Consider the following 17587-nt stretch of genomic DNA (forward strand, 5'->3'; position numbering starts at 1 on the left):
GAGGGGCTCACACTCCACTTGAATAGGTAGTGTCCTGTCCCCACCAAATGGTGGATTTACCCGCAATGGCTAAAATGGCAGACAGGACTGGGAAGGAAGGGGGACCTGTGCACTTCAGAGGGCTCCTTTGAAGTCACCCCCACATTAAAGGCACTTTTGGGTATAAGTACTGGGGCTCTGACCCATTCAAAACAAACACTTTTTGGACCTGTAACCACACACTGCTGGCTCTACATCTGCACATTGCCAGAAGGACTGGTGTGCTGCCAGGAGGGACTGCCACTTTGCTAACTGCTCTGCTGTGTTGGTCTGCTGCTTGATGAGATGCGGGAGGGACTGCCACTTTGCTTCCTGCCTTGATGTGCTGGCCTTCAGTCTGCTACCTTTATGCTGACCTGAAGCATTCTCCAAGGGCTTGCTGGCTTGCCCCCTGTTTCCAAAGTCTCAGGGTCATTAAAGACTTCAGCCTACTACTGCTGTGGGACCCTGCAACTGGTGAGTCCAGCAGCCTGAACCTGACAAAGATCAGCCGTGCCTGATCGCTAACTCGACTGTTCCAACATACTTCACCTGCACTGATTGAGCTTGCTGTGTGTGCCCTTCCAGCAAGAGCCACGAGATTAACATCCCATGCCTTGACTGAAGAAGAGGTACTGTGAAATCGGACCTGTGAGGTCCTTGTAAGAACCCTGCTTGCCCGCGGGCAGTTGAGCTTTTCTGCACACCCCGGTCCTGATAGACCTGTGCAGGACCTTCATCGGGTACTGTTTGTACACTGCTTTAACCCCAACATGACGAGAAAGTAATCATTCGTAGTTCCTGAACAGATTGAGCGTCATTCTTTTGTTGTGTAGTTACTAAAAATATATCAGATCTGCGCGTTTGTTGGACAACATAAGCTAAGGGATTGGTGTCAAGACTGATTCCGGACACCCCCGCAGGATTTGTCGGCATACAGACCAGCTAGCTCACAGTGCTACAATAAGCCCCCTAACCTTATCAAGGAGTGATAGTTTCTGGCAACCATCGAACATGACAACCTTTGACCCTTCAGGGATCGTAAAAACAGTACAGCACTTTTCGCTCAGTCAATCGTGCTCACTTAGTCTCAGAGATATACACAGAATAAGCGTTGGGGACATTTTCAATAAGCATTTATTGAACCAGCGTCATTCTAGTATAAGACATGTTTGCTGCGACAAAAGAATAAATAGAAGGTAGAATTCTACCATGCTGCTAGAACAGTGAATATATGCAGGTATGTAGACATGACATTATTCAAGCGTACTCCTATGATGCGGACCCTACTTAAGTGTACCTTAAGGTACCTAGCATGTATGTGGGTGTGAAGCCAAGAATCCCCTAGGAAAGAGCTAACCCCATTACCTGATGGGAGAGAATGAAGGACCCCGTCTTGTTCGCAAATTGGACACTTCGCAAGGGTTGTCAGACCGCTGCATGTTGAAGCTTCAGCAGGCCGGAACCTCAGTGTCTGTGTCAGCGTGGAAGCGTCTCCTCTCCTTCACTAGTGAAGGTGAGGTTCATTTATACCAAAAAGGTAGCCTTAAGGGGTTCTACTTCAATTGATATTTTGTGAGTATGATTAGGTATATGAGCCTAAATCAATAATGGTAATTATGCAAAGTAGCCTCGTTGCCTTAGGATGAAAGATAGCAATGACTTTTGCACAGAGTATGTTAATCCTGTTATGTACGTCATGTGCAGGGGATTTTACTAAGAATCCTCATGCATAATAAATGAGGCTAGTTTCAAGGAAAGCATGACATTTATTCAGCACATAACTGGGTAAAAGGTCAGTTCTAGAACCGTTATGCAGAGCAAGGTACGACAAATGAAGGTAAAAGGTCACTTTGTTACTTAGGCCTAGTTTAGGGAACATAACACTCTCCCCCTACTCCCCTAACTGCCAATAAGGTTATTATAGTGAGTGCTGATTAGGCACTGATTACCTTTTATGCTTAAAGGTCATAACTTGCAAAGTACCTATTGTATTCTTGTTGTTTTGATATTGTTGTGTTCATAATATAAGAACCTATTTTTATAAACCTGTGTGGAGTCTTTTGTGGTGTATTCATTGTGTTACAGTGTGTGTATTGCACAAATACTTTACGCATTGCTTCTTTTGATAAGCCTGTCTGCTCTGCGCCAAGCTACCACAGGGTGAGCATAGGTTATCTTAGTTGTGTATCTAGCTTACCCTGACTAGAGTGGTGGATTCTGGTTGGCCTGGGGCAAATCCCTATATCAACCAGAAACCCCACTTCTAACAGCTGGTTGAAGGCAGGAATAGATGTGGATTTCAGGCTCTTTCTGGAAGTGTTAGCAGGAAGGGAAAAGTCTAGGGACATAATCAGGGAACATCTGTGTACAGGTTTTTTCTATGTGTTCCTATAAAATCCCTGACCTTACAATGTGGAATGTATTAGTCCTGAGTTGTTTTAGGATGGGGGATAATTCAGTTTGATTTTCTTTGCCCCAGAAGCCTTTAGGGTGGGTTTCCGAATGGCTGGAGAACTTCTAGGAAGGGTTTTGAGAAGGGCATTGTCACAATCTTGATTGGTAAGATAAGGTCCTGGATAGTTGAGTAAAAGTTGTTGGGGGAGAGGAAGGGTTTAATTTTGACTAAAAGGCTTAGTTATAACCAGGTTCTTCATGTGTTACTTGAGGAACAGAATCAAATTGATACATAGACGGAAGCCTTTAAGGTTCATGTCTGACAGTGGCGGCTGACACCTACCTAAAGTGGTTGGCAAGCCGCGGGTGGAGAGGACGGTGGGTTGGGGAGGGGATGGAGGGAGGGAGAAATAAAATATACGTAAAGAAAACATACTTACCTGCTGCTCCGCTCCTGCTGCTTCTCTCTTCGCCTTTGAGCCTGAAGGGGATGGGCCCTCAAGGCATAGACTACACAACCAATCCAGACGCTGCATTCACATGAGAGCAGCACCAGGATCGGTCTGAGTGGCCTCGTTTGCCGCTCAGATGGTTCATTGGAGCCTATGCTGTTTCTCCAACCCTGCTGTGTAACACAGCAGGGTTGGAGAAACATAAGTAGGCATGTGTGTTTGGCCGGCCTAGGACAGCCGGCCAAGCACACATGCGCACTTATGAGTGCACAGTACTTCTCCCTGCCTCGGCCCGCCCAACCCTACACGTATTGTATTGCGAGGCTTGGAGAGCATAAAATGATTATAACATTGTCTTATTATTCTTTTATTTATTGTCTGCTGGCACGGGCTGTGGGGCGATGCTCCTCTGCCATTACGGAGAAGCCGTCCCTGATGTCTGATAGTCATGGTGGCAAGGCATGTTTTTGTGATCAGTGCCATGGAGCAACAACACTGCGTGGTAGAGTTGTGTATTGTTGGCATACTTTTGCAAGCACGTGTGCTGGGAAAGTTTGGGTAACTGGTGTTACAATCACAGATTATACAACATGTGGGAAAATACAGAATTTGGAGAGATGCTGAGAATGATTGCAGCGTGGATGTGAAGGATTACATTTGGACAAATTGTCTGGAAGACAGAAAGGAGGCGGTACCCATGCAGACAAAGCGGTCGCCGTTAAGTCCTGAGGCTCACTGTTATTGCAGGCCACATGAGAGGCTTGAGAGAACAACAAAGCAGGGGTCTACATTAGTGCTGTGTAGCTCTCATTCCTACATTGTAGGTAAGTGTGACTGCAATGTGTTGAGAACTCTTGGACTAGATTTGAGTCTTGAGGAACAGAAGCGCACAGGACTTTTTCACTCAAGTATAATAACAGAAAACATTGACATTTTAGCATTTAATTTTGTTAGCAGATTTTGACATTTGTTCAACAGAGCCTGTAGGTGCCTATCCCAACTACAGTAAATTTAACAGGCATATTAACAGTGGGCAAACCTTTAAATCTAAAATGATGGCACTGTTCATCCCCTTCCAGCGAAATATAAGGGGCAGGGCCACTCAGATTTTCCCTTCTCTCCCTATCTTTTTACCTAAGCCCAGACTGTCAGTAGGGTTTGGAAGGGACCATGTTTATATTCTGATAAACTCATTGAATCTTATCTGGTTGAAGTGCTTGAATATGCATTGATATTTGGGTCTGGACCTTTGAGTTCTGCTGGTGATGTTCTTTGATGTGATCCTTTACATTTCCCTGCAGACCCCTGGCTCGTACAATGGAGAAATATTTGCAAAGTCTGAAATGTACATGTGGCTTGGTGGAACAAAGTATGTGAAGAACATCATTGCAGAGCTTCCCAAAGACCTCAGACCTCTGTCTGAGAAAGGGGAACAGATCGCCGAGTTCCAGACCACCATGCTACCTGTCAAACTCAGCAGGGATGGTAAGAAGACAGGAGAACCATCTTCCATGTCCCTTTATTTCTTTCCAGTAGTACACTATTTAATAGCTATGATCAGCACCAATTACTTGTCTGGTTGCACTTAGACCAGACTAAATTAAATAATTGATGAACAAAAATTGCCTCTTCTAAAGGCCACGAAAAGTTCTCTTTTTGCAGCTCACATGTCAGCCAGTCTCCCTGATTGCTGGGCTCAAATATATATCCTGCTTTCTTCCTCCTCTCCTGCTACTTGTTTGCCATTTTCTACTTCAGAGCGAGAGAGAAAGACATAAGGTGCCTCCAACACAATATGTCAGTTTATGTATACAGTATTGCAGTGGTAAGCATAGAAGTTATTTTTTAATTTAGAAAACTGCTACAAGAAATGTAACACATCTATCCAAAAGATGAAACTCGGTTGTGAAGGAAGAATGTAACAAAATGTAGATGGAAGATAGGAGCATAAATGTTTTATCTGAAAAATCTATTACCTTCCCAAAATGTTTCAGACCTACCGTCTTTTAGCTCTCACCAACCAGACAGCACAAGCTGTCTGTTGGTGAAAAGATCTATTGAAGACTTACAGTGGGCATAGAGCCTGCCCATTGCTTACCATCGCCTGGCTTTACTGTCATTCTCATTTTCTTGCTTTTCCTTGGTTAGCTTGGGTGAGCTTTCCTTTCTCTTCTTGTGTTTGTCCCTCCCCTGGAGCATGAGTGCATTACTTGTGTCCTTACACTGCTTGCTTTTCACAAGCTACATTTTTTTTTTAGGTTTTACAGTACATGAGTGCATATGTTTTCCAGCTGTCTCCTTGTGTAGTTCTCTCTCTGGTTGCAATCTATGTTGCTCATTCTTGCTTGTTGCTCCCTCCCCTCTTACCCCTGACCTCTATGTGTCTCCCCTCCACCCACGTCCTTTGTGATGCTTCCCCCAATTGTACTTTGTGATGCTTCCCCTCACCTGTGCCCCACGAATTGCCCCCATACATGCTTTAAAAATACAAACCACTTTTGTGCTACTTATTTTTAGTTATGTACCAATCCAACTCGGTAATTAAAAAAGCGTTCATTTATTGGTCATGCACATGCATAGTTCGCAGACCTACAAAATGCACGGCAGCTGCATCATAGTCCATTAATTTTTTTTTTTTAGCTATGTGGCACAGCATCGGGGAAATGCTGTACAGCATGGTTCAAAACCGTTGGCAAAGCCAATAGGTCCCAAAAGCAAGCCCTATTGTCTTTGCCAATCCTTTTATTGAGCTGGAATGATCCTTTTATAGACGTCAAGAAATATCTAACTAATGCCTAGGCTTGCCAAGCGCTCTGCTACTCCGGTATCTAGGCTGCAATATACAAATATTTTCAGGAAGATTAATATCTCTTCTGAAAAAAACATTTTAAGCATAAATAGAAGTGTATCTGTAGGCTACAATAAAATAATTTCGTTTCTTTTGAGAAAGAAATCAATTGTAGTTAGAAAAAACCGCTAAAACGCAAATGGGGCTACACCTTAATTTCTTATTCCCTTTTAATGAAAAAGGAAAAGTTGAGAAAACAAAGAAGACTAGCGGGAAATTCATAAAGTTGAAAAAGAAAAGAATAACTTTTCCAACAGCAATACCGAACCACAAATGCCCCACTGCAGCCCTTTATGCCTCAGTTCTATTTTAAAACTAGTTTCAAGTTTATTTATCATGCATAGTTAATTAAAACCATTACATGTCATTTAAAACACATTAAAAGTCAATGCCATATCACATACAAACAAATTAATCTGCAACTTTCTGACAAATAAAATGATTTAATATCGGGATCAGTCGGGATGAGCTTAAAAGAACAATACAATCAATCAAAATGTTAGAAATCTGCTGGGCCCACTTAAATATGCTTTATCTCTTGTGGGTCGTAAGTCTTTCATATAGTAAAGTGCTTCTCAAACTGTGCAATCCTCATACACTAAAGTGCCCTTTGTGCTGCTATTGGGATGTACTGAATAAAAATGCTATTTTATTGGTAGATTATTTAAAATCTTTTGCGTATGAATGATCAAGCAATCCATGAAGGATAAGACACATAAACGACTAAATTACATATTTAAGAAAGCCATGATAAGAGTTTAGACACCTAGGGGGTGATTATGATGGTGGGCAGATTGCCCACACCATATTATTATTGCGGGGGGTATTGCGGTGGATGCAAAGTGCGTCCACCTCTTTACCGCCGGGCGGAAATCGATCCGATTGCTGGCCGGGCGGAATTGGGCCTCAATATGATGGCGGTGCCGGCACCGCCATCCATATTAGGATGGGTGTGAATCAAGGCCTTTCCATGGCGACAATTCCGCCATGGAAATGCTGGCGGGGATTTAATTTGGGGTGGGGGGTGAGGGCCTGCATTTGGGGGGTACCTATGGTACCCCCCCTACATTGCCATGCACAAGATGGCAGGCACCGTGCGGTGCCTGCCATTTTGTGCATGGCAGGCACCGCACGACATCCCTTTTCACCATTGCGGCGAGTGCTGCTTACAGCAGCACCCGCCACAATGTTGGAAATGCAGAATCCTAATTTGAGGTGCGGGACCACCGCACGCCTGGTGGCCGTCTGGTGGCCGGTCCCAGCACCATGAGGATGGCGGGCGGCCTAAAGTACGCCCGCCATCCTAATGGGCCCCCTAATTCGTTCCTTGATGGGTAACTTGATGTGGAGGTGTAAGGGGCGGATCTAGGGAGATCAAGTGCGAGGTGCTTTGTGCTTTTTTGTAGTGGCGCCAACCAGATATAAATTTAAAAGCAGGACCAAAGTATAAAGTGCAATGCACTTACAGCTTCTTGAGGATATTGATTGTACTAAAGCAGCCCTAAGCTTGGAAAACGGATCGGAGAAGGGAGTACGGATCGGACAAGTCAAGTACTATACTTTTTCAGCTCTTTGGTGTGGCGGCTCAGGAACCTCACAGCCTTGCATGCTAAGTGCACCGGGTCCCCTCAAGTAAGGCTATTACAGCTGGACAGCATGAGCTAATTCACACAGGTCTTAAAGATGGACTTAGGAGTTTTTGTCTGTGGGTTAGCAGGGCAGATGCCTAATTTGTGAAGCAGCGTTTATTTGATGTACCCACAAAGATGGCACTCAGTGGTGGGCCAAGGCTGCTTCCAGGGAGGTGCTAAATCCTTTGACGAGAAGTCACTGAGATGGATTAGCATTAGATCATATTTCTTGGCATCGAAGAAATGGAAAGACAGGCATGGCTGGGGACCTCAGGCCGCATACGATGGCATAACTGCCCACACCTGCCGTTTGCTCGCTAAAGCAGCGTTGTCTATGATGAATGATAAGAGCTTGGCTGTTTTGTCGGTGGTTCATTTAAAAACGGCATAGTACATGGGAATGTGCTAAGCTTCTTCTAATTGCAGCTCTGTGATTGACTGCAGAATTGCAGGCCTGCTTTCCTATTTCCAGCCAACACTGATGCGAAAGCGAGTCTGCTTCAGCACCCCTTGTCTTCCAGCAAGATTTCACTAGGGCCCCTTCTTGGCTGGGCTCGGGTGATGCAGGCCAAACCCAATTCTGAATTGGGCTCGCGTGACGTACTATGGAATCTAAAAGAGTTTTTTAAAGAGGCTCAATTGTAAGGTGTTGCTACGTCTTTCCTTTTGAGCAGTTATGAGCCATAGATTCCGAAGGGATGAATTTGGCACCCGCAACCTGGAGGAGATGATGGGCCAAGGTGTCTTTTGTTGCAAGGTTTTGAAAGTGAACAGCAGGTTGTTAGCTATGGCTCGCCTTGACTGGAGGTGCCGTTTGTAAGTTAAGTGTGAGTCTAGATGGACAACAAGGCACTTATAGGATATTACCAGTTATAAAACGATGACATTGGCCCGTCAGGTAAATTTAGGCTGCTTAGGCTCGTGAAACAAAGTACCTTGGTTTTGCTAAAATTAAGGCCCTGTCGCAGGTTGTAGGTGAACTCCAGTAATTGTTCTATTGATCGCTGCAGCCTGATTGGTGTTTTTCTGAGGAGGACGATGTCGTTGGCGTATTGCAAGCTTCTGATTTGTTCCTTTCCCAGCCTGGGAGGACTGCCCTGCACTTGGGCCAGGTGGCTATCTAGATCAGCCATGTTGATGTTGAATAGGTAGGGATCGAGGACGCACCCCTTTTTAGGTCAATGTTGGTGTTAATGTTTTGGGTGATTCTTGGACCGTCACCTAGCTTGATTTGTACCCAAGTGTTGGAATGAAGGTTAATGATTGCCTCCAACTGGTTCCCCTGCAACCCCCCTCACAGCTGAGCCCTCAGACTTTGTCGAAAGATGCCTTAACATCTATGAAGCAGGCATAGAGCTAGCTGGATATGGCAATTGCTTGCTCAGCCAGGAGAGTAACCACCAGCAAGTTGGTTAGAGTGCTCATTCCTGTTCTGAAACCTGTGTGAGTTTTTGGGACTATGTTTGAATGATTGGCCCAGTCTTCTAGGTCGATGAGCAAGTTGGAAGCGTAGATCTTGGCTTCAACATCGATTAAGGTGATTAATTTATAGTTGGTGGGGTTTGAGCACTCACCAGATTTATATATTGTCTGTAAGAAGCTGCATCGGCAGGATTCGGGGATGATGTTTGTTGACATGGCATAATTGAATAGAGGGTTTAAGTACAAGGTCCCAAGGCAGGAGTACTTTTGGAATAACACATTTTGGGGGTTGTTAGGCCCTGGAGCCCCCTCTGACCTGACCTTTTTAGCGTTTGGGCAACCTATTTGTGATCTATCAAGAGATGGTCCACCTCTGTAGGGTGAGGGCTTAGTTGCACCTCCCTGCAGACCTCAGCATGTGTTGACGGGGAATGGTCCTGGTTAACCTGGTTATCAGCGGTGGTGATGTGTGTTGTTAAGGCCGCTTCCATGATGCCAGTTTTGGAGTGCCGATTACGGCCAATTACCAATTTGTTCATTTCCTCCCAGAAGGATTTAGAGTTCTTTTGCTTGCTTGCTTGCTTGCGTGGACGAGTTTGGTCTAGAACCCATCCTGAAATTGTGTTTTGCAGACCAAATGTTTTTTTGTAGGCCTGTTTATTTTTGGCTATTTTAGTGATTGAGTACTGACTAGGTTGACTGCCCCTGAGCTGTCAGTTATGTTGCTTTTTCATGATTCGTAGTTGTGGAGTAAACCATTCTTCCCTGCTCGGGACAATGCCTAGTTTACTAGGAGGTTTGGTAGCAAATTAAATTTTAAAGCTAATATGAGCAGGAGGCCTCAGCTTTAGGCTCTTCCCTTTCAAAACTTTAGTGACAGGAAGATTGTTTATTTTATTTTTTTAATGTCATAGGTTGCCATTGCCTTCTGACTTTTCCAGTTAATTTAACATGACGCAGACTTTATTTGATTCTGCCTACATCCCTTTTTGTGTGGTGCCCTTTACGTTACAGAAAGAAACCAATGAAACACCCTGGTATTCCATGAATTGTGTGGCTCTCCTTCCTATGTGTAGCAGAAGATTGTCCTTTGTGGCAACAAATCTTGAGGAATGTGTTGAAAGACCATGAAAATGCATATAGGAGGTATGATACAGTGCTCTGCTCTGTGCAAATTCTGGTGCAAATTCTGGCTCAGAATGAATCTTTATTTCCATTTGAAGCTAACATCAATATTCAATACATTTAAATATTGTGAAGCATATTTGGATCTACAAGAAAAACAGAGAATGGCTACGTTTCAAACCAATACATGTTTATTAAAGGATTAACAAAGTCACAAACTCTAATCATCAAGCTGGTGGCAAATCGATAATCACTACAGGAATCATTCTGATTGCCAGCCGGGCAGAGCTGGGGCACAATAAGGTGGCGGTGCCTAGAAGGCACAGCCATCCCTATTATGATGCATGGTGTGAAAGGCCTTTCCATGGCGGCGATGCCGCCATGGAAATGCTGACGTGGATGTGCTTTGGGAGCTCGTTGCAGGCCCCCAGGGGGGTGGGGGGTACCCATGATACCCCCCTGCAGTTCCATGTACAAGGTGGCAGGCACCGCGTGATGCCTGCCACGTTGTGTATAGGAATGCACAACATGTTAACTTGGCATTGCAGGGGGGTGCTGCTGTAAGCAGCACCCGCCGCAATGTCAAATATGCGGAATGCGACAGCCAGGGTGGTGGTCGCATCCTAATCAGCGGTGCGGGACCACCGCACATCTGGTGGCTGGTCCCAGCACCGCAAGGATGGCGGGCGGACTAAAGCCCGCCCACCATCCTAATGGGCCCCAAAATATTTAAAAATTATTCAATTTAATTTCAAATTAAAATTAAACAACACACATATTTTACAATGTATTTAAAAATAGGTTACAAACAAAAAATATTGCAAATTATAGATATTTTTATTATAGCTAATCAAACACATAATTATAGAAATTACAACATAAAATAAATTATTACAAATTTAACTAAATGCATATACATTTCCCACCACATTAAAACATTTTTATACTACGTAAATATAAAAATAACTTCCCACCTTTACCCCTATAAACCCTGCAAACCCCACTAAAATTAAACTTTAAAAAAATTAATAACAGTTAAAATATTTAATTTAAAATTAAATAACTAATCGTATTTAACAACTAATTAAAAATTAATTCAAATTAATTTACTCCCCACCATCTACACCTATAACCCCAAAACCCACACCCCAAAAAATTATTTAAACAATTAACATCATTATTAATTAATTAAATGTAATCAAATAATTATTAATTAAAATTAAATTACTTCCCACCATTTACCCCATAAACCCCACAACCCACACCTAAAAAAACTTTACACAATTACCATAATTCATTATCAATTAATTAATTAATGAACAACTAATTAATAATTAATTAAAAATAAATTACTTCTCACCCTTTACCCCTATGTACCCCACAACGTGCACCTAAAAAACAATTAGTCAATTACCATAATTAATTATCAATTAATTAATTACTATTAATTAACAACTAATTATTAATTGATTAAAAATAAAATACCTTCCACCCTTACAAACCCCACAACCTGTACCTAAAAAAAATTACACAATTACAATAATTATCAATGAATTAATATTAACTAACAACTAATCATTAATTAATTAAAAAAATTACTTCCCACTTTTTACCCCTATAAACCCCACAACCCACACATGAAATCTACCCCCAAAAAATTAAAAGCACAATTAATACTATTAAATATGAATTAAATATTAATAAAGAAAAGATAATCATGAATTTATTTTAAATAAATTACTTCCCATCTTATTCTCCTATAAACCCACAACCCGCTACGGAACTAAAAAACACAAAATGTAATTAAATTAAATTTAATAACTACTAAAAATGTAACACATATATTAAAAAACATAAACAATACTTATACAAAAAAATGACATCACATACATTTAAAATATGTACTAAAATACATAACACTAATTAAAAAATTATATTTTAAACCACTATATTTTTGCAAATTATATTAATGACTTCTATATTTTAAAAATCGATATTACTTAACTTAAAATCGATATTCTTGTACACAATATTCTTGTTCACAATGTTTCCAATTCGATAATTGTGTCAGTCGATATTACTGACTTGATATTATAGCTGAATACCATTTTGTATGTGAGGCCTCTGGCAGACATCGTTAAATCTTATGGGTTCTCGCTCATCTGTTATGCTGATGAAACTCAATTAATTTTATCCCTCACACCTGCGGACAATGGGGGTTCCTACCAATTTTGGAAGTGTATGACCCAGGTGGAAGAATGGATAAGCTTCAATTTCCTTAAGCTCAATGCCAGTAAAATCGGAGGCAGTAACGATGGGAAAACTGACTCACCTGTTGGGATCTCACTGGTGGCCTTTCGGTGACTAGATTGACAGCAATTTATTTTTTGAGACACAAATTAAGACAGTGACAGCCTATAGTTTTAGCATGCTCAGAAGATGGAAGACAATTCTGTGGATCTTTTCCCCTTCCACCCAGAAGACAATCATTCAAGCTCTTATAATATTGTGTCTCGATTATGGTAACATACTATATCTTGATATCACTAAGTGACCCGGAAATAGGCTTCAATTGATTCGAAATGAATCAGCAAGACAACTTGTACATCTTCCTAAAACTCAAGTCAAAATTTAGTAATTTCTGTAGCCTTCAATGGCGTTCCCCAGAGAAACTGATTCACTTAAAGGCACTCTGTGTCACGCATCGAATTCTGAAGACCAATCATCGCACAAGACTTCTCAGATTTTTGGCACCTCATCTAGACCTGGATGTCCAGCCCTTGCCTTATGCTTAACCCCAGCAAATCAGAATTCCTGCTGTTCGCCAAGAACAACAAGCAACAACTACTTGAAACCTGACTCAAAAACATTATCCCAGATGGATCAGAACCCCAACTTCCACCAAATGCCATGTCTGTTAGATTCAAACCAGACACTGAGCTCACTCTCAAGAAACACAGTACCAAATAAATTAAGGCGGCTTCATAGCAGCTCTCTATACTAAAGAGAGTTAAAACCATTACTCCCAAAAAAGACTTCATATTTGCTGTTTAAGCTTTACCCAATGGCCTCGCAGACTCAACAGTTTTCCCTAACAGGACATCCTACATACAACAGCATTCCTCATTACGGCCTGAAGAAATATTACCACATCCCCGCACCATAATGAAACTCCACTGGCTGACCTTGCCAGCCCCTACCATCTTCAAAACCAGGTGCATCATCTAGAATGTCATCATGGCACACCAGCAGCCAGCACACTACCAGAATGGAGACAAGCATGTGTAAAAAATTAAAAAGCAAGGCAACAGTCCTTCTTTGTATCTGTGCACCAAGGATCTCGAACAAGATCCCTGTATCTATTATCAGGATTGACCCAATCCTACTCCTTTTTAGAAAACAATTGTGAAAACAGCTGCTGACACACATCTGTAATGAGCGCTACATCATGATGCAGTAACACTCCACTTTTGCTATTGAGAGCCATCTACATCAGCCATCACACATTGACTGAGTTTTTAACCCGTTAGCACTCTGCTGATTTTCAGCTAGGTTTGTACTATATAAAAATGGATAGTATCCATACATATAAGCATACATACATTATAATCATTCCAAGCTGCAACAAGAAGGCTGATCCATATTGCAGAATTAGGTGGCGGAATCGATTACCACATCCTTGAAGACAAAGAGAATTGTTTCCCCACCAATTTCTGGTATGAAGGAAACTAAACTTTAACCTCTTCCTCTATTTAATTTTTGAAAATGATTTAGTCATATATTTTGAGATACTTTAGTAACTGTACAACGTTTTCATACCTCTATATTAAAAATTTAGATCAAAGATTCTGCCCCATATCATTTTTCCATCTTTTCACAAAACCTGTTTTCACCAAAATCAATATTCTTGTGAAAGGACCGTCCACTTTCTGCATTTTGGATTCATCAGGCATGTGTTCATCAGATCAGACTTTCATCCTGTGAGCAGAGCACATTTGCAGGCAATGTTGTAGAACTTCTGAAAAATGTTTCTCTTTTTGCCCAAATACCTCTCAAACTATTAGATGTAATCTATTGAGAAAATGCAAAACTATCATATTCTAATTGCAATTATGTAATGGCGATTCCCGGATTTCTTCCTATTGTCTGGGAGGGTCATTCCCCACAGTTTGGATTTCCACATAAATCAGATCATATCTTTGTGCAACCAAAACCTTTTCTGCAGAAAGCCATTCACAAAACAGAATTGAAAAGAGTCTTACAGTTTTAGCTAAAAACACAGAACACTTCCTAGAATAAAAATCTATATGTATGGGCCCATTTGTACTGTTTGGACTGCCTTCAAACAATTTGTTGCTAGAGTTTCCTACACAAATAGCTGTTACCATAAATCCTTTCTTGTAAGTCCCAAGGGGAAAATCTAGCACTAGAGCTTTATTAAAGAATGCCTTTATTGCTAACGTCTAGATAGAGAGCATCTGACGGTCTATCCATGACATCAATGACAATGATTTTTTACTTCTTTTCGATATTCATAATTGTCAATAAATATTTCATGGTGAAAAGAGAAAGTTGAGTGTAATTAAGGCTCCTAGTTATGTCTGGCTTGATAGTGCTAATGTTTCCTGAGTCCCTGACTTCACGTGATCAATAGAAAAGAGTGTTCATCAGTACTAATGAGAGAGAGTCTTAGGCTCCATTCACATGTTGGCTGTCTCAAGTACAGCATTTGATTGGAAAGAGGTTGTGTGCGTCCACTGAAAATGAGATCTTGTGTTGCACTTTTTGCCTTGTGATAAAGCTTATGCTCAATACAGCAGGCCTGGCTATAGGCTTGGTTTGCTTCTTATAAAAGTTTCAATAAAGGAAAACTAGTAGGGCTGAATGATTTATTGTGAAAAGCATATGTTAAAGTCAATATGCATTTAAGAATAGATTGTTATTACTCTATATTGAAGCCTGCTGCAATGCATTTTGTTATATTGAATCTCACAGATTTCTATAGTTGGTAAACGTTTTGGTGTGGGTTACCTCCTCTCACAAAGTGTGGGGATAGAAGATTTGGATTGGAATAATCCTTCTTAGGCATTCCTAGGAGAGATAGTATATTGCTTCACCATCTGTTATGTTTTGTATACATTTCTAATTTTATTACTGTATGTCTTATGGCTGCTTCGTGTGGAAGCGTACACGCAATACACTAGGCCCGGGTTTGTCAATGGTGAAAAGGAAATGATAAAGGTCACATGCCTCTGTGGTTCACTCAGACAAGTTATGTCCAATGCCATAGGTCTGATATGTGTATTATAAAAAGTTATAAAAAGGTCATTAGGCCTGTTCTATTTGGCATGAAAAGTGTTTGTTAAAACCCATAGGCCTTTAGCAGGGGATTGTTATCACACTGTATTACAAGCTGTAGATGTGTATTTTGTTACATGAAATCTCCCAGATTACTATAGCAGTGAAGTGTTGAGATGATGGCCTCCCCATCTGACAAATATGGGGGCAGAAATAGTTTTATCCTTTTGAGAGAATGTGTATATTATTTTGTCAACTGTAATTTTATTTATTTTTTAAATAATTGTTATTGACATTTTTCTTGATTGTAGTACAGATACAGTGGAAATAAAGAAAAAAGGAAGGTCTTCTGCAGTGTTACATTGACAGTAATGTTCAACGGCAGCGATATATATGACAGTAACAAATAAGTTGACAAAGATAGTAATTCAATTTCCTTATTTCTCAGACCTCTCTCTTCCAACCCCCTCCTCCCGACCACCCCCCCCCGGCCCTGGGGGTTCACTGTGAGTCTTCCAACCGGAGACCATAATGTTTTGTCCATGGTTTCCATATTTTGTGGAACTATTTGGGACAGCCACGGGGTATATATGTTGTTTTCTCCCCTGACATATTCATGTTGTCAACTGTAATTTTGTACATATTTCTAATTTTATAAGTATATGCATGATGTTGTCAGCTTGTGTGCACTTTAGTAGGCCTGTGCCGGTTATGATCTCAAGCTAATAGTAATGACTACAGGCCTCATTTGCTCATTGGAAAAAATTATGTCAGATTCCCTAGGTGTGCTCCGTTTATTATGAAAGGCTATGACAAAGCACGTAGGCCTGACTTACTTATTGTGTAGAATATGAGAATATGTGTTAAAAGAAATTGTCTTTTAATGGTGGACTGCTATTATGCTGTGCTAAATTCTGTGCTAAAGACAGGTATTTTAGTTCATGGAATCTCACAGATTACTGCAGAATTCAAGTGTCTCAGTGTGGGTGACCCATTCAACAAACCCTGGAGATAGATGACTTACACTATGATAATCCTTGTTAGGCCACCTCAGAAGTTGTTTTGACAGTTGTCATTTTCTAATTATTTATGGTCGATCCAACTGTTGTCCTGTGCAAGAATGAGTCAGGGGTGGGTGAATGGATGCATGGATGCAAGACTGAGTGACAGAGTGAATGTATGTGGGTTTATTTGAGTGTCTGAATTTATCAATCACTGAAGAGGGACTTTCATTTAGACGTTAGACCAATTGGTATTGCTGATTCTTGTTTTTCCATTTTTGCTGATTTTCCACACAAATGCAGAAAAAAACCCATCTGTTTTTCCATCTGTATTTGTTTTTTTATGGAAAAAATATGCAAAATAGTTCTTCTTTTTAGTTTCTCCATTCAGTCAGTAATGAGTGCCAGGCCAGTAGCAGTGCATATTGACAGCTTAAAGACTTAAAAGAAGAGATACAGTTTTGTAACATGGCTTAAACCCTGAAGAAGTATAGCTTAAAAGTCAATATTATTGTTTTCCTGTAAGTGTACTTTTGTATTGTATACGGCTACTATGCACATTAATTATTATAAGTTTAATACATGTGAAAATGTACTAGCTGCAGCTTCATTTTTTTACTGACCAAAAAATAGATACGGATAAATACTTATAAGCTGAGAAAAAACAAATATTCACAAAAAGAGAGAAATAGCTAAGAATATCTAACACACAACCAGGATCTTTAACTTTAATTCAAGCTGTTATCCACCATGGAAAAATTTATTGCAGTCATAAACAAGTACTCTCCCCCCTGTGATAGCAATAGGTTGGAAATTTGTTTAAGGACAGGATTCTGTTGTACGGTTAACATGACCAGAGGCTTCAACTATCACAGCGAAACATAGTGAACAGTAGAACCCATTGGTGCTTAAAAGGCCCTGTAATATTTTTGCTTCCACCTAGCCTCTTTTCATTTCACTTCCTTTCTTATTAAGCCTAGCAATTGCCAAGGCCTTTTGATTTTACTAACATTAAATATACATTAAACTTAATGCTAGACCTGTCAACTTTAGGTTGGTCTTGCCGCAAACTTTTTGCCTCCCTCCTCCATTTGTTTGTTGAGAGTGTTTTTGCTGGCTTTAGGACTCTGCACACTGTATGTACTGAGTGTTCCAAATATGGGCACTCCAATGAAGATACCAGATGGACCGAGAGGGCACAGCCCCCCACCAGTGGGCATACACCTGGGTTGGCGAGTGTAGCACGTGGAGGAGGTGATCCCAGTTTGCTTTGGGGAGCAGACAGAGATGACCCTACTGTAATTGGGGGATAAAGGGATGGTGCCAAAAGCCCATATGCTTGCAAATACTTCTAAGTATAGGCAGTGGGTCACAATAAATGGGCAATGGGTTGTG

At 41.0% G+C, this 17587-nt stretch overlaps 1 protein-coding gene across 1 annotated transcript in view; it reads left to right on the plus strand.

The window, feature by feature from the left end:
• LOC146812054 (fer-1-like protein 4) overlaps positions 1–17587 on the plus strand; it is a 1053957-nt gene that overhangs the window by 569710 nt on the left and 466660 nt on the right. The window contains exon 23 of the mRNA XM_085619061.1: positions 4169–4352. Coding sequence (XP_085475187.1) covers positions 4169–4352 — 184 coding nt within the window. The remainder of the gene's footprint in view (positions 1–4168; positions 4353–17587) is intronic.

The sequence above is a fragment of the Triturus cristatus genome, chromosome 7 (genome assembly GCF_964204655.1).
Source record: "Triturus cristatus chromosome 7, aTriCri1.1, whole genome shotgun sequence".
NCBI classification, from domain to species: Eukaryota; Metazoa; Chordata; class Amphibia; order Caudata; family Salamandridae; genus Triturus; species Triturus cristatus.